The sequence below is a fragment of the Vanacampus margaritifer genome, chromosome 19 (assembly GCF_051991255.1).
Source record: "Vanacampus margaritifer isolate UIUO_Vmar chromosome 19, RoL_Vmar_1.0, whole genome shotgun sequence".
Lineage (NCBI taxonomy): Eukaryota > Metazoa > Chordata > Actinopteri > Syngnathiformes > Syngnathidae > Vanacampus > Vanacampus margaritifer.
In genome coordinates, this window is record NC_135450.1 from 13983238 (window position 1) to 14010692 (window position 27455).

General features: G+C 36.4%; 1 protein-coding gene across 8 annotated transcripts in view; it reads right to left on the bottom strand.

Moving 5' to 3' along the window:
• Nucleotides 1–1495: 1495 nt before the first annotated feature.
• Nucleotides 1496–27455, bottom strand: part of syne2a (spectrin repeat containing, nuclear envelope 2a) — a 61833-nt gene continuing 35873 nt past the window's right edge. For 6 of the 8 annotated variants that reach the window (XM_077552804.1, XM_077552809.1, XM_077552808.1 and 3 more), the window contains exons 56-73: nt 25859–26014; nt 22403–22561; nt 20920–21086; nt 15530–15692; nt 15165–15355; nt 12944–13094; nt 12690–12872; nt 12015–12152; nt 10895–11086; nt 10451–10730; nt 7857–7975; nt 7651–7774; nt 7354–7544; nt 6120–6296; nt 4519–4641; nt 3177–3374; nt 3010–3095; nt 1496–2059 (exon numbers count right to left, since the gene is read on the bottom strand). In XM_077552804.1, the coding sequence (XP_077408930.1) occupies nt 1852–2059; nt 3010–3095; nt 3177–3374; nt 4519–4641; nt 6120–6296; nt 7354–7544; nt 7651–7774; nt 7857–7975; nt 10451–10730; nt 10895–11086; nt 12015–12152; nt 12690–12872; nt 12944–13094; nt 15165–15355; nt 15530–15692; nt 20920–21086; nt 22403–22561; nt 25859–26014 (3006 nt within the window). In that variant the 3' untranslated portion in view covers nt 1496–1851. Of the gene's footprint in view, nt 2060–3009; nt 3096–3176; nt 3375–4518; nt 4656–6119; nt 6297–7353; nt 7545–7650; nt 7775–7856; nt 7976–10450; nt 10731–10894; nt 11087–12014; nt 12153–12689; nt 12873–12943; nt 13095–15164; nt 15356–15529; nt 15693–20919; nt 21087–22402; nt 22562–25858; nt 26015–27455 lie in introns of those variants that run through there. The other 2 variants (XM_077552807.1, XR_013289456.1) reach the window with 2 other exon arrangements.

A 27455-nucleotide genomic window follows, 5' to 3' on the forward strand; every position in this document is an offset into this window, starting at 1 on the left:
GTCGAAATCCCTTCATACCATGTCGAGCAAAAAAAAAAGTGGTCGTACGAATATGTGTAATATGAATTCATATGTATAACCAGAGGTGGCAAATCCAGGTCCAGAAAGTCAAAACCCTGCCAGTTTGGCTTTAGCCCAGGAGCTAGCTAGTTAGCTAGCAGGGGCTAAAGCCCCAGGTGGCAAATTCAGGTCCAGAAAGTCAAAACCCTGCCACAGTTTGGCTTTAGCCCAGGAGCTAGCTAGTTAGCTAGCAGGGGCTAAAGCACCAGGTGGCAAATTCAGGTCCAGAAAGTCAAAACCCTGCCACAGTTTGGCTTTAGCCCAGGAGCTAGCTAGTTAGCTAGCTAACATCAGGGGCTAAAGCCCCAGGTGGCAAATTCAGGTCTAGAAAGTAAAACCCTGCCACAGTTTGGCTTTAGCCCAGGAGCTAGCTTGTTAGCTAGCAAAAGCCCCAGGTGGCAAATTCAGGTCCAGAAAGTAAAAACCCTGCCACAGTTTGGCTTTAGCCCAGGAGCTAGCTTGTTATCTAGCAGGGGCTAAAGCCCCAGGTGGCAAATTCAGGTCCAGAAAGTCAAAACCCTGCCACAGTTTGGCTTTAGCCCAGGAGCTAGCTAGTTAGCTAGCAGGGGCTAAAGCACCAGGTGGCAAATTCAGGTCTAGAAAGTAAAAACCCTGCCACAGTTTGGCTTTAGCGCCAGGAGTTAGCTAGATAGCAAGATAGAATCAGGAGCTAAAGCCCCAGGTGGCAAATCCAGGTCCAGAAAGTAAAAACCCTGCCACAGTTTGGCTTTAGTCCCAGGAGCTAGCTAGCTAGCTAGCTAGCTAACATCAGGGGCTAAAGCCCCAGGTGGCAAATCCAGGTCCAGAAAGTAAAAACCCTGCCACAGTTTGGCTTTAGCGCCAGGAGCTAGAGGAGCTAAAGCCCCAGGTGGCAAATCCAGGTCCAGAAAGTAAAAACCCTGCCAGTTTGGTTTTAGTCCCAGGAGCTAGCTAGCTAGTTCCAGGTCCAGAAAGTTAAAAACCCTGCCACAGTCTGGTTTTAGTCCCAGGAGCTAGCTAGCTAACTAAAAGCCCCAGGTGGCAAATCCAGGTCCCCTGCCACAGTTTGGTTTTACCCCCTGATGTTAGCTAGCTAGCTCCCGAGCAAGTAAATGCGCAACCTGAGGAGCTAGCTAGCTAGCACCTAGCGCTAAAGCCAAACTATAGCAGCAGGGTTTTTACTTTCTGGACCTGGATTTGCCACCTCTGTGTATAACGGAACGTATGGTGTTCCACAAGGTTTAAATTCTGGGGCCTCTGCTGTTTTCATTGTATCGGCTGTCCCTGGGTTCCATCTTAAGAAAAAAAAAACGGTGGTCATTTTAAAGCAATTTGAAAAAAATAGATTTTATTTTTCAATAGAGAAGGGTTCGGTGAATGCGCATAAAACAAGGTTAAAAAAAAAAAAACTGACAGCAAATAGTTGAGAGAAATGCAAGACCAATATCCATTCAGGAGTGGTTATAAATTATTATATTATTTCTGTACATATAAAATGTGCTAAATCTACAGTGAAGAATTACCATAAGTCGAATTCAATTAACATAAACATGTGAAGTGTTGACTATTTAAAAAAATACAATGAGTAGCTGATGACCTACTTTTAACGTAAATGAGGTTACTGACTAATTTGCAAAAGTATTGAGACACCTCGGAAACATGTCACCCAAAACAATACTTTTGTCCCTATCGTGTCTTTTTTATAATAAATACATAATATTAATATTTGTAGACTTTTGATATTTTTGCTCCAGCTCAAATCCAAGCGTCCGTTTTCAAAACATTTGTTCATCGTCCACGCTTATCTCCCGGTCAGGTGGGCGGGGGTCCGTTTGTGTAGTGTAACATGGGATGGAAAGATCGGGCAAAGTTGTTGGCGACGGTGCAGCTGGAGTCTCTCTCGGACCGGGGGACCAAACACGGGAGGAGCAGCAGGAGGAGCAGGAGGAGGTGGAACGGGATGGCGGCCCGTAGGACCCGACTGAAGAAGGATGGAGGTGGGGAGGGGTCTCTCTTCGTTCTGGGTGGCACATGCAAACAAGTACTGAATTAAAAAAAAAAAAGCTCCCTTAACTCATTCACTGCCGTTGACGGTTATAGACGTCCAAAAATTATTTTAACTATTTTTATTATTATTTATTAAAAAACAGAGTATGAAAACCTAGAATTTTTTTATTGTACATTTAGAACAGATATAAAATGTGTGATTAATCGTGAGTTAACTATGAAAAAAATTTTTTTTAGTTAACTTAGTCATGCGATTAATTACAATTAAAAATGGTAATCACCTGCCGCCCTTAATTTTTAACAATCTTTTTGTTTCTTTAAATAAAAAAATGTTTCTTAAACAAAATTGGAAAAAAATATTAAACTAATAGAAATATTTAATTTGTGATTAATCGTGAGTTAACTATTAGTCAAAAATCGCCTGTTGAAAATAAATAATTAAAAAATTCTAGGTTTTCATGCTCTTAAACAAAAGTGGAAAAAAATATTAAACTAATAGAAATAGTTAATTTGTGATTAATCGTGAGTTAACTATTAGTCATGCGATTAATTACAATTAAAAATTGTAATCACCTGCCGCCCTAAAAAAAATAAAATAAAAACAATGTCTAGGTTTTCATACTCTTGTTAACAAAAGTGGAAAAAAATGTTAATCTAATAGAAATTATTAATTTGTAATTGATTCATCGTGAGTTAACTAGTGAAGTCATGTGATTGATTACAATTAAAAATTTGAATTGCATGACGCCCCTAAATTTTTTTTTAATTGCGTCAGGCCATTAACTCCCAATTAATCACACATTTTATATATGTTCTAAATGTATAATAAAAAAATCTAGGTTTTCATACTCTTGTTAACAAAAGTGGAAAAACATGTTAAATATACAGAAATAGTTCAAATGAATTTTTGACGTCTATAGCCGTCAATGGCAGTCAATGAATTAATATTGAGTATTTCTGTACCTTTTACTAGAAGGAGACTTTTTTGTTTGTGTGAGGTCCTGAGAAGATTCAATAGGGATATTTTGACCTCCGGAAGCGTCGCACTCCTGTTTAAAAAATAAATAAAAAATAAAGAATGTATTATAAAACATTTCTCAAATCTCAAAAGGATTAAAATGGGAGTTTACCAGACGTCGTCGCAGGACGCTCAGATCCTCGGTGACGCCCTTCACGAGCAACTTCAATTTGGTGTCCGTCACGTGGAGCTTCTCCCGAACCTCGTCCCCGTCCCTGTCCTCGTCCCCGTCCTCCGGCTGCAGTTGAGACCACAGAGTCTGGAGCGAGGCCTGCTGGGTCCGCCTCTCCAGCAGCTCCTCCAGCAAGGCCTGGACGCAAACATGACATTGGTAACAGACTGCGTTCACAATTTTTTCACGTCCTTGACGTCAATCGATGATCAAATTAATCGACGACTATTTTAATAATCGAGCAATTTTTTTGTTAATGATCCAAATCCTCTGATTTCGGCTTATCAGCAGTCATTTCTGGAGTCCTTCGTGAAAGAAGACTAATTATCTACTGTGTTTAAATAAGACATTTTCAAACGTCTGCTTTTACTTTGGAAACCACTGGAAGAGAGAAAAAGTTTGGCAGGATTCTCACTTTATTCTCAGCATTCTCACTTGAATCTCAGAATTGTGACTTTGAAGTCAGAATTTTGACTTTAATCTCAGAATTCTGATTTGACTTTGATCTGATAATTCTGACTTTGAAGTCAGAATTCTGACTTGATTCTCAGAATTCTGACTTCAAAGTCAGAACTGTGACTTTGATCTCAAAATTCTGACTTTGAAGTCATAATTCTGACTTTGAAGTCAGAATTCTGACTTTGATCTCAAAATTCTGACTTTGAAGTCATAATTCTGACTTTGATCTCAAAATTCTGACTTTGAAGTCATAATTCTGACTTTAATCTCAAAATTCTGACTTTGATCTAATAATTCTCACTTTAACCCCTGGGCGTTATTTTATTTTGAAATGGCTTGGTCAGAACCAACAAAAAGCCAAAAAATGGTCAAATAACGCCTAAGGGTTAATCACAGAATTCAGACTTTAAAGTCAGAATTGTCTCTAAAAAGTGTTAATTCTGAGAATAAAGTGAGAATCCTGCCAAAATGTTTTTTTTTTCTCTCTCTTCACTGGTCTCTATCCTCTTCCGTAGGTTACATAGTACAACATCAACACCCCACTTTTTTTTTTCTTTTTTTTTTTTAATCACTATACAAAATACGAAGTACGAAATAACCACCAATCACTGGTTAAAAAGCACGAATCAGGTGAAAAAATGCTTTTGTAATATACTTTAATGCAAAATTAAAATTAATCCGATGAGTCGATTAACTGATTGAATAATCAATAGCTTAATAAACGTATTATTTTTTTATTTTTTATTTAACCCTGTAAAAATGTTTGAGATTTTATTCGATTTTGATCATACAAATGTATGCGGAAAGTAAGAGATGTGCTTACAGTGAGCGAGCGGCGCTGCCGTTGAACAGGTGTCCCCGGATCGGCGACGTCCACCGCGCGGCGTCTCGTCTCGGCGCGTGCCAGCCACAGCAGCACCGAATTCAGGCGCTCGTCAAACTCCTCCTGCGTGAGGGATGCTTTTTTTGGGTTAGGGCGCGGTTCTCGGACACATCTGTTGGTTTGTTTTTCCCTCCGTTGCGCAACATCCTGGATCCACTTAAATAACTAAGACATGGTATTGCGTTAAAAGTGGTTTTGTCAATGGAGCTTTTTGAGATCTGCTGTTGAAATCATTTAACGGAGGGTGTCAAATCTCCGTCTCACAATAAATACACAACAAAAATGCATGTGTTACTAGTTTTGAAATCACAAGGGTTAGGACTGACAGCTGTTTTGAATTTTTGGGTGCAGAATCCAAAACGGATGTCGTTTTTTTTTCTCTCACGTCAAACTTTTGAGCTATAGGATCAATGTTTTCTTAAAAAAAATGGAATAAATGTGTATGTAAATAAGATTCCGCGATGGGATAGCGACAAAACTCGAAAAATAAATATTTTCATGCAGCCATCCGTAGATGAGTCCAATTGTAATCTGCTCGTCTTACTACAGTCTTTCTACAGTGGAATTTTGCTTATCTGGGGGTAAACTGAAAAAAATGCTAGAAAAAAACTGATTGCAAATTTTGAACACAGCATGCCAATTTTTCAACTTCAAATTATAATTTTTTTTTTTTTTTACAAATTGGTCCCTAGTATAATACTATAGTTTGTTCAATTATTGTTCAAGTAAAAAGGGTAAATTTTCAACGTCATTATTTTAATTAAATTGATTATATTTTCATACAGATTTGAGCAAAGATCGTGGAAGTTGATGCACATGATTGACTTTTGTGGACCACATAAACGGAAAATATATATATATATATATATATATACACAATTATATTATTAAAATAAAATAAAATAAAAAATTATTTAAAAAAAAGAAAAAAGAAAACTGACTGAAACTACATTTTACATTTACAAAACTAACTAAAATTACAGCAAAAAAAATTCTTCATTTAAGTCTTTGGAAATTCATTTTTTTACATGAGCCTTTATTTTTAAATGTTATTTTAAGTACATTTATTTCGATATTACCCGGAATAAAGACGTTTGAAAGTGTGTCACACAGAAGTGATGTCATCTAGCGGCAGCCAATAGAAAAGTACTTTCAGATGACGTCGCTCTTAGGCGACAATTTAAAATCGATTCTGAATCGTACTAAATGAGAATCGCGATTTTTATGGGAGAATCGATTTTTTGGAACGCCCCTACTAATTAAAACTATACACTTTTTAAATAACTAAAATTAATTAATTAAAAAATAATAATAATAATAACAGAAACACAATGAAAATCAATTAAAACTAACTAAATTTCAAAAACAAAACAAAATAAAAAGAAAATCCAAAATGAAAATTCCAAAAACTCTAACTAGACTAAGTGCAATTTCTGGAGAAATGCTGATGAAGTACATTGAGGTAGAAATGATAAAATGAAAAAAAAAAAAAAAAAAAGATAAAATGAGGACCTCCTGGTTACTTCAATACGTTTCCTAACCTGGCATCGCATCAGACTCTTTCTCAACGTGCTCTCCCGCTGCTGAAGAAGCGTCGACGCTCGGCTCCAGGCTTGGTTCAAGTCAAGCAGCCTCTCCTGCTGCTCCGGGACTTGCAGAGCGCGCAGGTTGACCGACAGCATGATCGGCTTGTAGTGCGTGAACATCTTCTGTATTTCCTTTAAAAAAAAAAAAAAAAAAAAAAGTTGAAAAATATCGCAGTTGTTTTTTTTTGTTAGATAGCGGGATTAGTTAAAAACAGTTACAAGCCGCAACATTTGGCACCCACGTGGATGCGTAAATGTAATCGTACTTGCAGCACATGATTTTTAGCAGGACAGAGATGGCAAAGAAACTCAAAAACGCAGCAAATTAACTCATTCACTGCCATTGACGGCTATAGACGTCAAAAATTCATTTGAACTATTTCTATTAGTTTAACGTTTTTCCCCCCCCATTTTTGTTAACAAGAGTATGAAAGCCTAGATTTTTTTTTTTGTACATTTAGAACAGATATAAAATGTGTGATTAATCGTGAGTTAACTAGTGAAGTCATGCGATTAATTACGATTAAAAATTGTAATCGCCTGACGCCCCTAATTTTTAATAATCTTTTCTTAAAAAGTTTTTTTTGTACATTTAGAACAGATATAAAATGTGTGATTAATCGTGAGTTAACTAGTGAAGTCATGCGATTAATTACGATTAAAAATTGTAATCGCCTGACGCCCCTAATTTTTAATAATCTTTTCTTAAAATTTTTTTTTGTACATTTAGAACAGATATAAAATGTGTGATTAATCGTGAGTTAACTAGTGAAGTCATGCGATTAATTACGATTAAAAATTGTAATCGCCTGACGCCCCTAATTTTTAATAATCTTTTCTTAAAAAAAAAAAAAAAAGATTGAATTTTTAATAATCTTTTTTTTTAAAAATTAAGAAAAGATTTTTAAAAATTAGGGGCGTCAGGCGATTACAATTTTTAATCGTAATTAATCGCATGACTGCACTAGTTAACTCACGATTAATCACAAATTTTATATCTGTTCTAATACAATAAAAACATTCTAGGTATTCATACTCTTGTTAACAAAAATGGGAAAAACGTTAAACTCATAGAAATAGTTCAAATGAATTTTTGACGTCTATAGCCGTCAATGGCAGTGAATGAGTTAACAAACCAACATCTGTGCAGTTTCCGTCACCCTGATTTTATTTTGGACCTCACCGTTACCTTCATCTCCTTCGCTCTGGTTGCCATGTCAACAATCCTGTCGCTCGGGTGCGACTGCTGGAGGCGGTCGAGTTCCGGATGAACGTTGTCCAGCCAGGAAATGACATCGTCGAGGTCAGATGTGACATCCTGTGCCTCGGCTTGTTGGTTCCTGGACTGAGCCTGGAGCAGCTCCCAGCGTTCAATCACCCCTGCGGGAGCAGACGCATCAGCTGGGGGGAGCCTCTCGTGCAAACAAACTCTCAACATAAGCTAATATTGAACATTTTGTTTTGTTTTTTTGCCGGAGCTGCTCACCAGACTGCTTGTCTGAGGCATCCAAAATGGCCAAACCAATTTCTGGCTGCTTTTCATCATCCAGGATCAGAGAAGCTCTTTTAATGTCTTCGATGTTGTTGCCGCACTGAGACATTTGATGCGACTGGAGACAAAAATAACGCTCAATTAGCACACAATTGCAAGAGGGTAAAAAAAATAAAATAAAATAAAATTGTGAAACGTACATAGACCTGCTTTGCAGGGGTGCTGCTCAGAGTGGGCGGAGCCTCAATGTTGCCTAGGCCAGCATCTCCTGTCGATCGCCATATTGGAGACTCATGGGCAGCCATGGACCTGCCTGATACTGAAACATAAGAACAGAAAGTAATAAACGTGAAATGCAGCAGAACCCATTCAGCTCAAATGTCTTCTTCCCAAAAATATGTTTATAGTGTGCCTGTCAAACCTTTGTGGGCTAGTAAAAATATCACATGATTAATAGAGTACCGGGCAGCAGCAGGGTCTCTTATGACTCATTCAGTGAAGGTGATTCAAGCTTTTTTTTCTCTTTTTTTTTTTCCTGAGAGAGCTCAGTATTGTTCATTCGGTAATCTTACCGATTCGACATGTCCTAAAAAAAAAAAAAGCCTTTTTAATACTCAAGCCTCATAAAAGCTTTCTTACAATTTCACTGTGTGAAACACTCTTAGTGGATATTTATATTTATATATTATTATAATTATTATAGATTACAAATTCTACCTTTAAATGGTATTATTTAGTGCCATCTAGTGGTGGACTAATAAAATGCAATGATTTTGAAGCAAAAACTCGCCGGCACGGCTAACAAGAGTGGCTAGCAAAAACTAGCTGGAGGGGCTAGCAAGAGTGGCTAGCAAAAACTAGCTGGAGCAGTTAACAACGGCGGCTAGCGAGACCTAGTTGGCATGTCTAATAAGAGTGCCAAGCAAAAACTAGCTGGAGCGGCTAACAATAGCACCTAGCAAAAACTAGCTGGAGTAGCTAACAAGAGCAGCTAGCAAGACCTAGCTGGCGTGGCTAACACGAGGAGTGCCTAGCAAAAACGAGCTGGAGTAGCTAACAAGAGCAGCTAGCAAGACCTAGCTGGCGTGGCTAACACGAGTGCCTAGCAAAAACGAGCTGGAGCGGCTAAAAAGAGTGGCTAGCAACGACTTGCTGGCGCGGCTAACAACAATGCTGAGCAAAAACTAGTTGGAGAGGCTAACAAGAGCGGCTAGCAAGACCTAGCTGGCATGGCTAACAAGAGTGCCAAGCAAAAACTAGCTGTTTTTATACAAACAATGTCAAAATGACAAATATCGGGCAATAATCGGTCAATCGCTTTATTAAAAAAAAAAATGTATGTTGATGTGATCAAACTTTTTTCTTTTTTTAATAATGGGGTTTTAAAATGAACCAAACTGCTATTTTGGGAGGGGTTCCTAATATTTTGGCCTTGTTTGAGAGGGACAAAATATTAACTCATTCACTGCCATTGACGGCTATAGACGTAAAAAATTCATTCAAACGTTTTTTTTCCCATTTTTGTCAACAAGAACAACAACCTAGAATTTTTTTTAATTGTACATTTAGAACAAATATAACATTTGTGATTAATTGTGAGTTAACTAGTGAAGTCATGCGATTAATTATGATTAAAAATTGAATCGCCTGACAACCCTAATTTTTAATAATCTTTTCTTTTTTCTTTTTTAAAGAAAATATGATAAAAAACAAAAAATAAAAATAAAATTAAAACATTTTTTTTTTTAAAGAAGAAAATATTATTAAAAATTAGGGGCATTAGGTGATTAATTTTTTTGTAATTAATCGCATTACTTCACTAGTTAACTGACGATTAATCACAAATTTTATATCTGTTCTAAATGTAATTTTTCATTCTCTTTTTAACAAAAGTGGAAAAAAATGTCAAACTAATAGAAATAGTTCAAATGAATTTTTGACGTCTATAGCCGTCAATGGCAGTGAATGAGTTAAAAAACAAAAATACAAAAAAAAATCTATTGCTATATGATTAGTAAAGTACAGTCTGACACTTCTGTCAAACCAACCCTATTTGTATTTTTATTAGCGCTCGCGTCAGACTCGATTTGTGCGGTCGTGTAACAAATGTGTCCGGCGAAGCTGCAGCTGGAAACTTTAAAACGCGTGTAAAATCCGACTAATGACTTGTAAAACTGAAGTGGACACATTAGAGTGGGCTAAATACAACAGAAGGGGACAGTAAACGTCATTATGCTGGTTAACAGAGAAGGGGGGGGGGGGGGGGCTCACAATTATCGGCAGGTAAGCGGGAAGGGTTTCGATTTTCTTGCGGAGGAACATGATTGGTTGGGACCTCGTCAGGAAATAGTCAACCACGTTGACGCGGTTGCTGCAACTTTTCCAATCAAGAATGTGTCAAACGCAAGAAAAACCAGCGGATCAATTTTGCTTGGCTTTGAACGCTTTTCCAAAAAGCAGCTACATGAATAAAAAGGGTCGGCAGACGCAAATGAGGCAGAAAATGTTGAAAGATTTTTGATGGGGGGGGCGGGGGGGATAACGAACCCACACACGATCGGTCTCATGAACCAGCAACGTCTTTCGGGAAGCGGCCTGCAGCAGATGCGCACAATCCCAATCTAATTCAATTTTTTTTTCTGGCATCCAATCAAATATCACTATGGAAACATTTTCACTGACTGAAAATTTAGAAATGAAGTAAACGATCTTATCGAATAGAGAAAATATGCGCTGCTAGAAGGTCAACAAGTATATTTGTGCATTTCATGGGAATATTAAGTATTATTTCTACCTGACAACGCGCTGAAGTAAATTCCCTCTTCGTCGTCATCCTCGTCATCCTCATGGGATGAAGACCCTCCCACATCGCCGGTGTGGTCCCACTCTAACGGCAGCGAGTCCACGCTCACGGGCGTCTCCCGCCCCGAATGCTCCAGCGGGAAGGCCAGCAGGTGCGAGGGCGTGGTCGGGAGGCTTCCTTGGCTCCGCCCCAGCCAGGGCCGGCCAATCAGCTCCAAGCTGGACTCCAGGGAAAAGGCGGTGCCGGAGAATTCTGGTTCCTCGGTGATCATCTAAGGTGCCCCAAAAAAAAGAAAAAAAGAAGGAAATTCTTCAAAATAGGAAATAATAAATACAATTTTACAAATTATAAAAATTATGGATGGGCACGTAGTGATACCAAAAAAAAAAGAAAAAAAAAAAGAAAATAAAATAAAATGGATAAAATTGAGCTGACCAGGGGCTGGCTGAGACGTTGGTGGAATCGAACCAGTCGGCTGAAAACCTCCTGACAGTAGGAGTGAAGCTCTTCTAGTTCTTCCTCTATCAGGGCAGCATCCTCGGGTGAACTCTTCTGGATGAGACTCTCTCCAAACACGATCAGCCCGTCAATGCGCTCCGTGTTGACGATGATCTCCTTCTGGAAACTCTGCACAAAGAAAAATGGCGACCTTCGAACTCTTACCTTCACGCTTCAAGCAAGCCACGACATGTATTTTGCACTCATTTAGTTAGCTGCACTAATGCAATCCCATTTCATATTTTTAACTCATTCAAACCCAAAAACGTGTATATACGTTTTTTTAATGCTTTGTCTTTCAGTCCCCAAAACGTGTTTAGGCGTTTTTTTTTTAATGCAAGAGTATTCAGAAGGCTTTGATGCAGCTTCTGACGTGAAGAGGACGCTTAAAGCAATGGTAGTTATTACCAAAAAAAACGGCCAGCAGTTGGCAGCAGAGTATAAGAGATCAGCCAGGGCTATGCTACAACAAGATCTTAGCTTAATTTAGCTATATTCTAATGCTAATTGCTGCAAAACGGAAACAGATACAAATATACTTTTTTTTTTTCCTGATGAAAGAAGAGACTCTAATCTTTATTTTGGTATGATTTCATAGCAATGGAACACAATATTTTACTAAAATCAGTCAAAATCGAGTAAAACAGCCGGGAATGAGTTAATGGCCCCAAACCATTGTCTGTATTTTCTAGCACACACTCTAAAAACAGTTGGGTCAAAAGTAACCCAATTATGGATCAAAAATAGACCGATCCACTTTATAGGTCAATTTGGCCCAATTTTCTGGGTTGTTTTATACAAAATGACCTTTTTTTTTTTTTTTTGCCAAGGAAAGGATCTGACCAATATTTATTAAGCTGTTTTACAATAAAAGACCCATTTTTTGACTCAAGTTGACTAATTTTGTGACCCAAGTAGAGGATCGGTCCATTTATGACCCAACTGTTTTTAGAGTGCACCCAAAAGAAACTGGCCCATCGGGTATCAGCCCTGTATGCCAGATAGCCAGGCCAGCACCTGGCCAAGGATCAATTCTTTCGTTTTTTTTTTCACTCACACTCAGCTGTTGTATCTTGTGATGAACGTCGCTCTCAGAAAAGTGCTCGACGTTGGTAAGTTGCAGGTCCAGCTCTGTCAGCCACACCAACATGCTCTCCCGAGTGCCTTCAAATTCTTCCCTCTGACCGGTGAAATACTGGAAGAAGAAGAGTAAAAAAATAAAAAATTTATAAAAAAATAAAAAATAAAAATAAATAAAAAAAATAAAAAATAAAAAAAAATAAAAAAAATGAAGGATCAGGAAATAAGCCACAAGATTTGCAATATTCAGCTTTGGTCTTTGGAGTTGACAAAATATGATGAGCTGATGAAGTGTGTCTGCATGGAGGACCAACACTGCCAAAATTAATAATAAATAAATAAGTAAATAAATAAATGACGGATATAAAAAATAGAATTCAAAAATAAAATAAAATAAATAAATGGAAATAAAAACAATATATCTAAATATATATCCATAAATACATAAATAAAAGTAAAAATGAATAGAAAAATAAAAAATAAATATAATATAAAAATAAATGTCAAAATAAATAAATAAATATAATTAAATATCAATCAATTAATAAAAACGCTCTGCTCTGCTTTATATTTAATATAAATATAATATTTTTAATATAAGATGTAATTTTTTATTTTGGCAGTTTCGGTCATCCATATTTCTGGCCTGTACCTTGAGCCTGCGGAGGATAGCAGCCACCCGTCGGTGCAGAACGTCCCAACGCCGGTTGCCCTCGTGGACCATAGCTTTGAGCTGGCTGGCGCGGTCCGTCCGGTTCTCCCGGGCCAGACGGCGGTACTGCTTGTTGACGAGTTCCAAGTGGGTAAGCCGCTCATGGACCTGCCTTTGGAAACTCTAAAAGGGACATGGGAATGATCATTTAGATTGAGAATGGAGTACCAATCACGTCAATCCTCTCCACTTGCCTCAAACTTCTTTAGCTCCTCCTTGGCGACCGCGTAGAGAACATCGCCTGAGTTCGGGTTGGCAGCAGAGCTCTCGGCCATCTTGAGCCAATCCTCAAACTGTGAATAGTCCTCGAGGAACTTGCACCACAGTCGCCATGTTTCCTCAATCCTACAAGGAGGGATGAAAAATTGACAGAAATTGTGTGTGTGTGTGTGGGGGGGGGGGGGCATTTTGTGAAACCTACACCCTTCTAGACGACGTTCCAAACATTCAGTTTCATTAGAAATACAACACATAGATAGACTGATATGTTTTTTTTCATGGCCTACAACCGATACCGATTATTAGTAGTGAAGGAGACCGATAACAGATATTTCAAGCCGATATTCGTTTGCAGTAAAGGATCAAATATTAGCGTCAACATTTAAAAAACAATTTTTCCTTTAATTTTAATCATATAAATAATTGACAGCTTTGTTTAAAAATCCTAACAAAAAATGAGGAGCCTCCAGGTGTCATCACCATATGTTAAGCTAAATGAAAAACTCAGCAAGTAAGCAGTTCCCTAAAGTTTTCTACTTCAAATAAAGTTTTCCAAAATTTTTACATAATTTCTTAATTAGATTTTATTGTTTTAATTTTTGAAAATAAAAAGTGTAGGGAGTTCCTCTTAATTTTTTATTTTTATTTTTTATAAAAAGTGTGTGGAGTTCCTCTTAATATTATTTCATTTTTTTAATTTTTAAAAATAAAAAGTGTAGGGAGTTCCTCTCAATTTTATTTTATTTTTTAAATTTGTAAAAATTAAAAGTGTAGGGAGTTCCTCTTAATTTATTTTTTATTTAAAAAATTAAAAGTGTAGGGAGTTCCTCTTAAATTAAAAAAATATATATTATTATTTAAAAAAATAAAAAAGTGTAGGGAGTTCCTCTTAATTAATTAATTTTTTATTTAAAAAATTAAAAGTGTAGGGAGTTTCTCTTAAATTAAAAAAAATAATTATTTAAAAAAATAAAAATGTGTAAAGAGTTCCTCCTAATTTATTTATTTCATCCATCCATCCATTTTCTTAACCGCTTGTCCTTACAAAGGTTGCGGGGGCCGCTGGAGCCTATCCCAGCTGGCTTCGGGCAGTAGGCGGGGCACACCCTGAACTGGTTGCCAGCCTATCGCAGAATTTATTTATTTTTAATAAAAAGTGTAGGGAGTTCCTCTTAATTATTATTATATATTTTTTATTTGAAAAAAAAAAAAAGTGTAGGGAGTTCCTCTTAAATTATTTTTATTTTTATTTTTAAAATTAAAAAGTGTAGGGAGTTCCCAATGTCAGCATCATTTTTCATTTTATGAAGTGGAAAGTGTAGGGAGTTCCTCTTAATTATTATTATATATTTTTTATTTGAAAAAAATAAAAAAGTGTAGGGAGTTCCTCTTAAATTATTTTTATTTTTATTTTTAAAATTAAAAAGTGTAGGGAGTTCCCAATGTCAGCATCATTTTTCATTTTATGAAGTGGAAAGTGTAGGGAGTTCCTCTTAATTAATATTATTAATTTATTTATTTTTGAAAAAAAAAAAAAGTGTAGGGAGTTCCACTTAATTTTATTTATTTATTTATTTATTTATTTTTTAATTAAAAGTGTAGGGAGCGCCTCTTAAATTATTTTTATTTTTATTTTTAAAATTAAAAAGTGTAGGGAGTTCCACTTAATTTTATTTTTTCATTTTTTTATTTTTTTAAATTAAAAGTGTAGAGAGCTCCTCTTAAATTATTTTTATTTTTATTTTTAAAATTAAAAAGTGTAGGGAGTTCCACTTAATTTTATTTTTTCATTTTTTTATTTTTTTAAATTAAAAGTGTAGGGAGCTCCTCTTAAATTATTTTTATTTTTATTTTTAAAATTAAAAAGTGTAGGGAGTTCCACTTAATTTTATTTTATTTTTTTAATTTTTTAAATTAAAAGTGTAGGGAGCTCCTCTTAAATTATTTTTATTTTTATTTTTAAAATTAAAAAGTGTAGGGAGTTCCCAATGTCAGCATCATTTTTCATTTTATGAAGTGGAACGTTAAATAAATCCATAAATGAAAAGTTCGCTTTATCTGACAAACGCATGCGAATGTAGCGTTTTGAGTATTCATCAGGGTTCATAAATTCATTCATTCCAGCCCTAAAATAAGTCGTAGAATTGAATATGTAGGGATGGTCAAGGCTTATTCCAAGTTATCCGCGGTTCCTACCTGAGTCGCCTGTCCAGAGCAATAGCGCAGATGGTCCTCCAGCGCTGGTCCAAGCTCTGACTGGTCTCCTGCAGGGAGTCACATTCCACCTCAGCGCTGCCAGCGGCGTCTTCGTCCCTTAGCAAAAGGTCGCAGAGGTTGAGGACGGACATGACGCCTTCCGTATGCTGCTCGATGTCCCGTTGCAGATCCTGAACAAACACATGGGCGGCAGACATTGTTTGACTTGGGACAGCTGCATGACGAGCCGAACCCCTCCCGAGATTAAACAATGGAGGGACTGTAATGAATTATTAATCAAAATTATAAGAAAAAAAATGTCTTGAAAAAAAATTGCCAATTGTGTGGTTTCCTGTGTGTGTTACCTGCTGCTCAGCCAGCCTTCTCTGTATCTCCTGGTGATGACACACACTGTAGGTTATGGGCCGGGACAGTTCAGCCTCCACGCGCGAAAGCCAGGATCGGAGGTTGCTCATGTTTTTGTCCAGTTGCTGCACTCTCAACAAAGTCTCTTTCAACTTTGTCACTCTAACACACACAGACATGTCAAACTTCAATTAAGGCTTTATTTTTTATTTTTATAGTGTGAGCCGCAGAAACAGAAAAAGACTTCAGCGGAGGTAGAGCAGCAAATTAAATATTATATCTAATCAAATAATTACACAATTTCCAGCTATATTAAAGGCAAAATGTAATCATTCTGATTTTACTGTGAGGAAAAAAAAGACGGGAACTCCAGAACAGAAACGATTTTATTAACAAGGGCTTGAGGCTATAATACAAAGAAAGACGGCAGATATTTATCTTCCGACTTGGAATTTTAATGAGATTTGGAATTGTTGTTGCAATGAGATTATTTTTTTTTTTTTACGGAAGAGGATCAGGGCCAAGTGAAGAGAGAAAAAAAAAGTTTGGCGAGATTCTGACTTTATTCTCAGAATTCTCACTTTAAAGTCAGAATTCTGAGCTTAAAGTCAGAATTCTCACTTAATTGTCAGAAAATTTGGACTTTATCACTTTAATCTCAAAATTCTGACTTTAAAGTGAGAAAAAGTATGAAAAAGTCAGAATTCTCAATTCTCACTTTATTGTCAAAATTCTGACCTTAGAATTCCAACGTCTGACCGTGAGAATTCTCAAGTGCGAATTCTGACTTTAAATCTCACTTTATTGTCAGAAAATTCGGTCTTCATCACTTTAATCTCAGTATTCTGATTTTTAAGTGAGAATTCTGACTTTATTCTCAAAATTCTCACTTTAACCCCTGGGCGTTATTTTATTTTGAAATGGCTTGGTCAGAACCAACAAAAAGCCAAAAACATGGTCAAATAACGCCCAGCAGTTAAAGTGAGAGAAAGTGAGAAAAAGTCAGAATTCTCAATTCTCACTTTATTGTCAGAATTCTGACCTTAAAGTGAGAATTCCCAAGTGAGAATTCTGACTTTAAATCTCACTTTATTGTCAGAAAATTCGGTCTTTATCACTTTAATCTCAGTATTCAGAATTTTGAGAATAAAGTCAGAATTCTCACTTTAAAGTGAGAGAAAGTGAGAAAATGTCAGAATTCTCACTTTATTGTCAGAATTCTGAGAATAAAGTCAGCATTGTGTCACTTTAAAAGTCAGAATTCTGAGAATAAAGTCAGAATTCTCACTTTAAAGTGAGAATCCTGCCAAACTTTTGTTTTCTTCCTCACTGGCCTGAATCCTCTTCTATAATTTTTAATAGATGTATTTTAATTGACTATTTTTGCAACAACAATAAAAAAAAGTATTTTTGGCTCTGATGAGCCAAAATGTCTCATTGTTTGATGAGATTCATTTTCCCACCCAAGGCATGGTGGGACCAAAGCCAAACAGATAAAAAACATTCAAAGCAAAGAGAAAAATGTTCTTCTCAGGTGTCTTCCAATAAAACCCCCGCTGTCTCCATGGTAACAGCGACTCCCTAACTATCGTCATAGTAACACCCAGGACAATAGAAGCTCTCCCCAGAGACTTATAAAAAAAAAAAAGAAAAAAAAAAAAGCCTGAAGTGTGCCCCATTCAGGAGTTTTGAGTTAATTCCCCCATCGGATCCTTCCTCTCCTGTTGAGGACCATCAAGGCCGGCCGGTCAGCGTTGAGATGGAGACGCTCTCAGCTCCAATAATGAGCGCTTAAAAACAACTCGGGAGTGTAAATGGGAGGATGTTTGTGAGGGTCGTGACAGATGCTGGGATTCAAACATGAAACCCTCAGCAAACTGTAAATGCGACATCCAGACCTCAGTGTGACGCAATCCAAATGGCTGCTTCAAGTTGACATTTCAGGTTTAATGGTGGTGAAATGAAGACAGTGTAGTAGGTGTAAATCCCCCTCTGCGGGCTACTAAATTGTCTTTTGCGCTCATTGGCCCGATCTAACCTTCGACAGCTCAACAAAAGCCAGAAGCTTAATGCGGAGGCCGGACAAAGACACAAAACCCGGTCAGGGGTCCATTCGGAGGAGGACAAGAGCGGAATGTGTGAAGCGGAAAGCTGAAGGATGAGTGAGGATTATTTGCTTGGTGGACAAAGATGGGCTTCGACTTACAGCTACTTGTTGAAAATTTGGTTATTACCTTTCAAACATCTGCCAAAACAATCGGCCAATCGGAGCAAATTATTTTCCACTTAAAATGTTATAATCGAAGAAAACCAAAGTTTCCGACGCTGTGAAAGTACCCTGAATGCACCATTTTGCTTGCGTAGCATTAGCAACTAGCAAGTGTGTAACGTATGTTATTCTTGTTATTGTGTGTCCCCCTAAGCGTCTTTTAACATGTCTGATGACATCCCAGTTGGAGTTAACTGTAAAACTTAACACACGACAATGAGAATAACATCCACTGTATATTGAAATACAAAACATGCTTCGTTTTTTAAAACATAGTTAGCCTAGCGCTCATGCTAAAAGCGAAGGGAGGATCCCATTCAAATACTAACCGGAAGTTAGCATCGACTTGTATGCGTTATATATTTAAAATAATCGGGCGATTAATTGTTAATATGTATTTTTTTCTGCCAAAAATCGGTACTGGCCTAAAAAAAATGTATATCGGTCATGCCTTATTGAAAATATTACATAAATATTACAATATGAAAACAAATAATGGAAGCATGAGTCTAGAGCAAAGCTCAATGAGGGCTGCTCGATTATGAAGAAAATATTAATCACGATTATTTTGATAATGCAAATCACAATTTGGATGATCATTTACTTTTTGGGTACAAAAAAAGAAAATGTTTAAACGTAAAAAATATTAAGACAAATAAAATTATTAAGTTATTTTTGGATGAAACAAAATGTATTATTTTATTTATTTAAAAAAAAAAAAGTGCAAGAGTATATAAACATTTAAACAACTCAAAAAATTAGCATTAATCTTTTTCTCTTTTTTTTTTTTACGATGATGCTGATTTTGTAATTGTGGAGTGTAATAATTGAATTTCCCTAACTCAATCTAACTGGGTGGCGTTTTCTTTCTTATTTGCCTTTTGGCATTTGCTCTGGTGCGTGCCGTTGTGGGAGGGAACGCAGCCAACTCCCGGGCCAATCGAAGCGGCTACCTCATTTATCCATTTCAATTCACAACAGGAAATCGGCGTGTGTTGTTTACAATTTTCAACATTATAAAAAAGTTTTAATCTTGACACTATATTTAATATCTCGTTGCCGCCACTATTTAGACAGTGCATCCTATTACTACACCAGTCATTGTTTATAAAGTCACTGCTCTGCTTCTTGTAACAAAAGACAGCAGTTGGCTTTCGAATACATACAAATGGACATCTAGCATCTTAAAAAGGCATTAGTACAATTTATGGTTAGTTGTCCTCTGTCTACTATTTCTTATATGTTGACTATAAAGACTTCACGAGACAATTCCAGGGAATGTTTGGAATACTTTCTGTTCATTTGTGAGCAAATTCCAAACAATGCATCATTGTTGCCATCCATATCTTGCCGAGGGTGCCCCCCTGAATGCTCATTTTGAATCGCGCTTTCACGATTACTGATATAATTGATGCTGACAGACCACTCCCCTTCTCCTATTCCTCCCTCCACTGATGGGGGGGCGGGGGGGGGGGGTATAGTCGAAGTGGACATAAGGACATATGGCCCTGTCTAAGTTTTTTTTTTTTTTTTTCTTGTTGCTGTGGCTGGGCTGAGTGTGCAGACCTATCAGAGGATTCAAGCAGCTGCTCCTGCACAACATTGTCTTGCGGGGGTCTGCTTTATAATTAGGGGGGGGGGGCTTAACCTGCTTTGTGAATATTAGAAGTCATGTTTTCCTAACAGCTGCAAAGCTGAGGGAGCAGCAGCAGGTGGATGGACTCACATATTGTGATTTTTTAAAAGAGACATATATTATTAGGCAGTTTCAAATGGTTTCCCTTAACTCGGATCCTGAGCTGCGTCTTAATCAGTTATTGCACATTTGGTGTTGTAAATAGTAAAGCCTTGTGGCGTTAAGTAAGCCATATGCTAAATTAGCGATACGTCACCAGGGTTATAGTTTTTGGAATTCATTCATTTTAGTTAGTTTTGATTTTTGTTTTTTTTAAATGTAGTTAGTTTTCAGGGTGGTTATGTTAGTTATTATTAGTTTTAGTTATGTAATAAATGATTAGTTTTAGTTTAGTTTTGCTTAGTTTTAGTATTAGTTTTAGATTAAAGAAAATATGTGTATTATTTGTGCGCAATATTTAAAAAGAAATACTAAAAATAACATGCAACTCATTCACTGCCATTGATGCTATAGATGTCGAAAATTCATTTGAACTATTTCTATTAGTTTAACATTTTTTTTCACTTTTGTTAACAAGAGTATGAAAACTTAGGGGGGAAAAATATTGTACATTTAGAACAGATATAAAATGTGTGATTATTCGCGAGTTAACTAGTGAAGTCATGCAATTAATTACAATAAAAAAAATTATTGTCTGATGCACCTAATTTTTCATAATCTTTTCTTTTCTTTTTATCTTTTTTTTTAGGCGATTACATTTTTTTAATTGTAATTAATTGCATGACTTCAATAGCTAAGTCATGATTAATTAAAAATTTTATATCTGTTCAAAATGTACAATAAAAATGTTTTCTAGGTTTTTATATTCTTGTTAAGAAAAGTGGGGAAAAATGTTAAACTAATGGAAATAGTTCAAATTGATTTTTGACGTCTATAGCCGTCAATGGCAGTGAACGACTTAAAATCATCTCCAAAGGCTTATGCATTAAATTAATTACCAAAGACTAAAACGAGGGACTTTTTCATCTAAAGTTAGTTTTGTAATTGTAAAATGTTTTTTTGTTTTTTTTTAAACCTTTTTCGTTTTTATTTTATTTTGTTAAAGAAAATGCTATTTGAATTTCAGGTTTATTTTTTTAGTTAGTTTTCTAAAATAACCTTGTACGTCACACATCTGTTGCCATGACGACGACGACGACTTTTTCTGCTTCCACTTGTTCTTCTACAGTCAAAAAGAAGAAAGTCAAAAGAAAATCAACACGTTTAAGGAACGGGATGTGTGGCTTACAGTCTGAATTTTTTATTTCTTTATATAATATATATATTTTTTTTTATAACTTATATTACTGATTTTGGTAGAATTGCCTTCTTCTGTATCTCTGACCATATTCCTGCTGACCCCGCCTGTCCTTTTCCGCAGCTTAGCCCATTACAGTCAATCTATAGCGAATCTCCAGCACGGACATTCGGGGTTGTGTACTGACCTGGCCTCGATGTGGCTGAAAAGGTTGTGCCACCTCTGGTTAACCTCTTGCAGGGAGCCGCACACTTGAGTCTGCTTGGCCTCGTCGCTGGCTAACAGCAGCTGCTCTCCCAGATGCTTCAGGTGGCTTTTATTCTCACTGAACAAATTGATTTCCTCCATGCAATCCTATAGAAAGATTAGAAACAAAGAGTGACTGACTTTTAATTTCCAATGGAATTATTTTGTCGACTGACCCCTGGCGACGAGACACGGTTTTGTTGCGCCACTGAAAGGACAACTGTTGTGTATGAACAAAGCCATTCCATTCCAGGCCACCATCTGTTACAATCAGCATGGACCATGTTGCATATATATGGATGTTAATAAACGCCACGCCAGCAATGTGCATGCCCCGATTTACAGTGGGACCGCACTGAATTGTTATTGTCCCCATTCTATGACACCATTAAACCACTTCATAAAGATGACAAGACAGTAAGTTCTCAAAAGAGGCCTGTTGTGTTTTTCCTAGGGGTGTCGTTGTTTTTTAATCATAATTAATCGCATGACTTCAATAGTTAACTCAAGATTAATCGCAAATTTTATATCTGTTCTACAGTGACAATAATATATACAATAATATATATATATATATATATATTTTTTTTTATTATAGTTTAACGGTTTTCATAGTCTGGTTAGCATAAAAGTAGAGAGAAAAAAAGTTAAACTAATAGAAATATGGCTGCAAGTGATAAAGTAATTTCATAATAATTCATAAAATTGGAAAGATATACTGTACTGTAAAAAAAAAAAAAAAAAAAAAAGAGTTTTATTGAGGTAATTTTTTTGCCACTAGATGGCATAACTGCATTTATAAAATGTTGGTAACATTTTTTTTCATATTAAGAGCTATCTAATCTTTAACATGAGTAGCTTGTGTAATTCTGCACATTTTTTAAAATTGTAAAATACAACTTGACCCCAGTCTCCACCAATCTATGCATTATTATTACATTAATTACTGCTAAATTTTGACGTGGGCGTGCGTGTCTGCTGCGTTGGAATTCCCCAGTACAGGCTTTACAAGTAAGGGGCGCAAATTAACCACTTGTTTAAAAAAATGAGTGGCATTAAAGCAACTTTAAATGAACTCAAAATGAACACACTAATTTCGACACCCTTAGTTTTTGCTAAGGATGCACGATAATATTGGTGGCCGCTAATTATCGACTAATTTGACGTCAAACAGATGAACCAGATAATAAAGATTTTTTTTTTTTTTTTTTTTTTTAAACATGACATGTTTTATTTTGGCAAACTCAAAATGTTTAGTTACTGGTTTTCTTTGAAGCAGAGATAGTCAATGAAATTCAGCTTCCTGGTGCTTTACACAAGGTTTATGTCATGTATTTGTCCATGTTAGCGTTATAGTAGGACTCAAAAATATATTATCGACATCGGCACATTCTAAATTATTGGTTTATTTATTATGAATTTACCTTTTTGAGCTTTTCCACCATTCCTTCAATGCTGAGATCTGCGCTGTGGCACACCTTGTTCTCGATCTGGGTCAGCCAATCGCAGAACTCTTTGTTTTTGTCGTTAAAAATTGTCCAGGCGCTGAGGCGGTCAGCGATCTCCTGCCTGCGCAAGGACACCTGGGAAGGGTGAAATGCGATAGTGAGCAGACATGCATAGCTAAGAAGACACTTTTTTTCGTAAAACTTCACAATGGCAGACGTAGCACTGAGAAGCATGCGCAGTTTTACACCAGCCGAAAAAATGTTGTGCAACTCTGAAATTGATTACAGGATTACGAGGCATAAATAAACATTGCGGTAACTCAACTGCAAATCTGTGTAAATGATGAGCGATGATGTCACTAAAACCGAAATGTCAAAGCAATAACTTGAGGACTATAAATAACAACGAATCACGTAACAGCAATCCCAACATACTATCAAATTAAGTCCCCTGGTTAGAATAGGGATGACATCATAGTAAAGCGACTGGATGTTCAGTTTGTATTCTGTGGCGATGCCATGACATCATCGCTGCGTCATTGCTTTTGTATCTGTGAACTTTGATCTCGTTGGTCATTTGGAATCGAAGGTATTTGGGCTAAGAGAATTGAAGAGATGTTCTATTTTGAACAAGTATTTTTGATCTTTGAAGGAATTCACATATGTTGATTTTAAATCAAATAGGGTCATTCAAACTCAGGTTTGATATTTTGTCGGTCAATTACTGTAAAATGCCATGTATAACACGCAACCGTGATTTGCTGATATTCTTTTATTACCAGAGTGAAAAATATGAATGAAATCCATCTACATACGTTCGACTTCCTTTTTCTAAATAAAGATTCAAAACATCTCAGTAAAGTGTAAATAACTATGTCCTTTTCCCGTATCTCTGTTTAACATTCACTGCCATTGACGGCTATAGACGTCAAAAGTTCATTTGAACTATTTCTATTAGTTTCACATTTTTTTCCACTTTTGTTAACAAGAGTATGAAAACCTAGAAAAAAAATGTAATGTACATTTAGAACAGACATAAAATGTGATTAGTCATGAGTTAACTATTGAAGTCATGCGATTAATTACAATTTAAAAAATTCAATCGTCTGACGCCTCTAATATTTTAAAAAAAATTATATATTAATATTAAAAATATTTTCTTTTTTGTTTAATTACTTATTTAAACTCAAGATTAATCACAAATTTTATGTCTGTTCTAAATGTACAATACATTTTTTTTCTAGGTTTTCATACTCTTGTTAACAAAAGTGGAAAAAATGTGAAACTAATAGAAATTGTTCAAATGAATTTTTGACGTCGATAGCCGTCAATGGCAGTGAATGAGTTAAGGTCTTGCGATGAATTTTAATTTTAGTAAGCTATTTTTTAAATTTATTTCCTTTGCTTTTAAATCTCTTAATTTAATTTAATAATATTCACCTCTCAATCTTTTTTTTGGGGGGGGGGCAAAAAAAAAGAGCATTATATAGATTTTATAGTAGGCGTTCAGATATTATCTTTGTAATAAAATAAAATAAACTGAGCATAAAATATGATTTTCCTGTTCTATAGTAATCGTCTAATCTCTCAATAATCTTAGTAATCAGCTGAATGGGAGAAAATCTTCAATAGAGCCTGGCTGATTAACAAGGTCCATTTTCCTAATAACGGCTTAAGGCCATGAAAACATCACATTGCACAGCAGAGGCGGCGATGATCTTTTGTTTGGTCAAAAGTGGTTCGTTTGCAGAGGTGGTTGTATTTTCCCCGTTTGGTGGCATTTATTTGATCCAAACAAGCCCCGGTTCTGTTTCAACACACGATTTGTGGCCCTTGAGTATTAAAAGGAGGCATTCGGAGCTGCTGTCGGCCCTGTGAGGCGTTTATGCTCCCCCCCGTGAAAACAATGGACGCTGCCCCCTGAATCACTTGAGCTCAGCCGGGCCATCTGGTTGTCGGAGCCATTCCAGTGGCTTCCCCCAACATGCAACCTGTTAACTAGGCGGCAGAGACTAGTGTGGCTCAGAACCAAACTTCCTAGAGATGACAGACATTTTTATATTCCGTGCAAATTGAATTCCACTTGAATTGCACAATGTCTTGCTGCTGCTGTCCCATTAACTGCTGCCAAGGTGGAGCAGGTGACAGCGTCCATTTTCAAGTGGAGACCCAATTAGTGCCAGCGTAAATCATCGTGCGGCCATCTTTGTTCACTGACGGAATGACATATAATGGTGCAAGAACAAGAGTGAGTTTGTGTTTGAGCCAAAAAGACTTAAATGTAGGAATTTGACCCTGCGTTCACGTAGTAGCGCAAAGCTGCATGCACGGAATCAGCTAAGTGCTAAGTGATTAGTCAGCAAGCAGGTTGAGCTTGTTAAACGCTGAGAGCTGTTGTCAAAACTTTGATTGGATTGAAAAATAGGCAGCATTTTTATTGCTGAAAGTTTCCCGGCAACTGTTATAGAAATGTGGGGGGAAAACATTTAGATTTTAATGCTGACCAGGGGATGGAGCAAATTGCCAGGCAACTTTTTAAAACTTCTAAATGAACCATTAAAAGCTGCCAGACACAAAATAAAAAGATAGGACAGGTTTTAATTTTGATGCTGAAATGTGTCAGTCAACATCTGACTGCACAGAAAAGTAGTCGAAAGTTTTCAGCTGAAAACTAGTAGTTAATTTTTCCAAATTTTTGACTGGACCATGAAAACAGAAACATGAAAACAGCAGAGGCCCCGGAATTGCGCCCTGCGGAACACCATACATGTGAATTCATATGACACCTTTTTTTCTCTCATATTTTAATTTTTTCTTCTTTTTTCCCCTTTTTCAGATTTTTTCTTTCCCCTCTTTTTTTCTCTTCCCTCCCAGGAGAAAACAGAAGAAAAAAGAAAGAAGAAAAAAAATGAATTCATATTACACCTTTTTTCCCTCCTTTTTTTTCTTTTATTCCGTTTGTTTATTTCCCCCCTTTTTCTCTTTTTTCCCCTCTTTATTTTCTTTCCAGGAGAAAAAAAGATAAAATAATGAAAAAATAAAAAAGAGAAAAAAAGAAAAAAAAATTGAATTCATATTAGGCATTTTTCTCTCTCCTTTTTAATTTATTTTTTTAAATTTTTCCCTTTTTTCTTATTCCTCTTTTACTCTTCTTTTTTCTTTCTTTCCAGGAGTAAAAAGAGAAGAAAAAAGAAAGAAAAAAGAAAAAAGAGGGGGAAAAATGAATTCATATTACACATATTCGTCTGACCGCCTTCTTTTTTTAGCTTGACATTGTTAGCATGACGGGATTACACAAAAAAATAAAAATAAAAAATCACATGACGTACCATCACATCAGTCACAAATTGACTACTGATCGCACCAAATTACCTGCACCAACACTTCAACATGTCTACTGTTGAGTCCGTCATCTTTCCGGCCTTTCCTCACCTTGGCACACAGTTCTTCCCACTGGATGTGAAGCTGTTCCAGCTGCTGTTCCAGCAGAGCAGAATCGGCCGCCGCCACGTACTGGGACAGGTCAGTCTTCATGGAGGCCAGTTCTTTCAATCCACCGGCGAAATGACGCAGAGATAGATCCGTCTTCTGCATCGCACCCACAAAGAAAAAAAAAAAAAAAAAAAAACGGTCACACAGCCATAAACGCGCTATGTACACTTTCTTGCTCCTGTTCCCTCTGACCGTCCAGATTAAAAGGACTGTGGATGGGACAGGGGGAGGGTAAAGGGGGTCGAGGGCTAAAAGGGGGAGGGGGAGAAAAGCCATGAGGGCATTTAATAAGGGAAAGGGGGGTAAACTCAAAAGTATTCTGGCGGAACGGGCGGTATAATTGGAGGGGGGTTAAGCGCGGGGGGGGGGAAACTTTCCAGGGTTTGATAGCAATTGTATACGAGCGTGCTCAATATTTTTATTGTTTTCAGTCATAATTGAGGTTAAGAATAAAGTTTGTGAAGATCGGAGTTCATTTTCAGTTGTCTTCATTAGTCATAAACAGTTATTTTTAAATGGAAAAAAGCATTTTCAGTAGTCTCATCCAGAGTTATAAAAGTTTGTGATTTTTCATTATAGTTACCGTAGTTTGTATTTTGGTTAGACTTTTTTTTTTCTTTTTCTAATTCAGTTAGTTTGAATTCATTTTTAGAGCAAGTTTGTTAGTTTAATTTTTTTTGAAAATGCTCCGTTTTATTATTATTATTTTATTTATATAAAGTGTTTGTCGGGGGAAAAAAAAGGGGTCACTAAGTATTATGTAATAATGGAAACTACAATTCTTAAACGAGCATCCTTCTTCTGTACAGACGTACAGCAAATATATCTAAAACGATGAAAAATGCTCATTTCTCATTTTGATTGACGACGACGAAAACAAAGGATATTTTCACAAATTAGACGAGATGTAGTTTAGGTTTAGGTTTACTTCATTGACAAAAACTATTTTTTGATTTTAGTTTGAGCTATTTCATTAGTTTTCGTTATAATGATTAAGTTTTGCTATCATAATGATTGATTTTAATTGTCGTTTCTAGCACCTTCACGAGAACCAATACCTCTTTGACTGCCAGACGTTTTCAGAAAAGGGATCCCGTGGGTGCCAGCCAATTTTAAGCATTTTGACTGATCTTTCAAGGTCCATAGAAAATTATGTGTTTGGACTATGGAAACACACATACTACCAAAAAAAAGATTGGACTCTCATCTTCCATCAGAAAAAAAAAAGTTTGTTTCTACCTTATTCCGTTTTTGAGTAATCAACAATAGAAAATGGTTAGTTTCACCTGTTTTGAAAAAAAAAAAACGTCTTTTAACGTCTTTGGCACTCCTCCATAGGATTTTACTAAACGTTATTTAACATTTTTGGCAGTCAAAGAGTTAACTTGAAACAAGGCCCGGGTATCGTCTCAAAACAATGCCTGGTATCGGTACTCGCCCATCCCTAAATATTTTAGTTTTTGTACATTTATTTTACAATGCGTCAAAACAGTCCAAAGAATCCTTACAGATGAGCTACTGTTGCGTAGTTTCATTA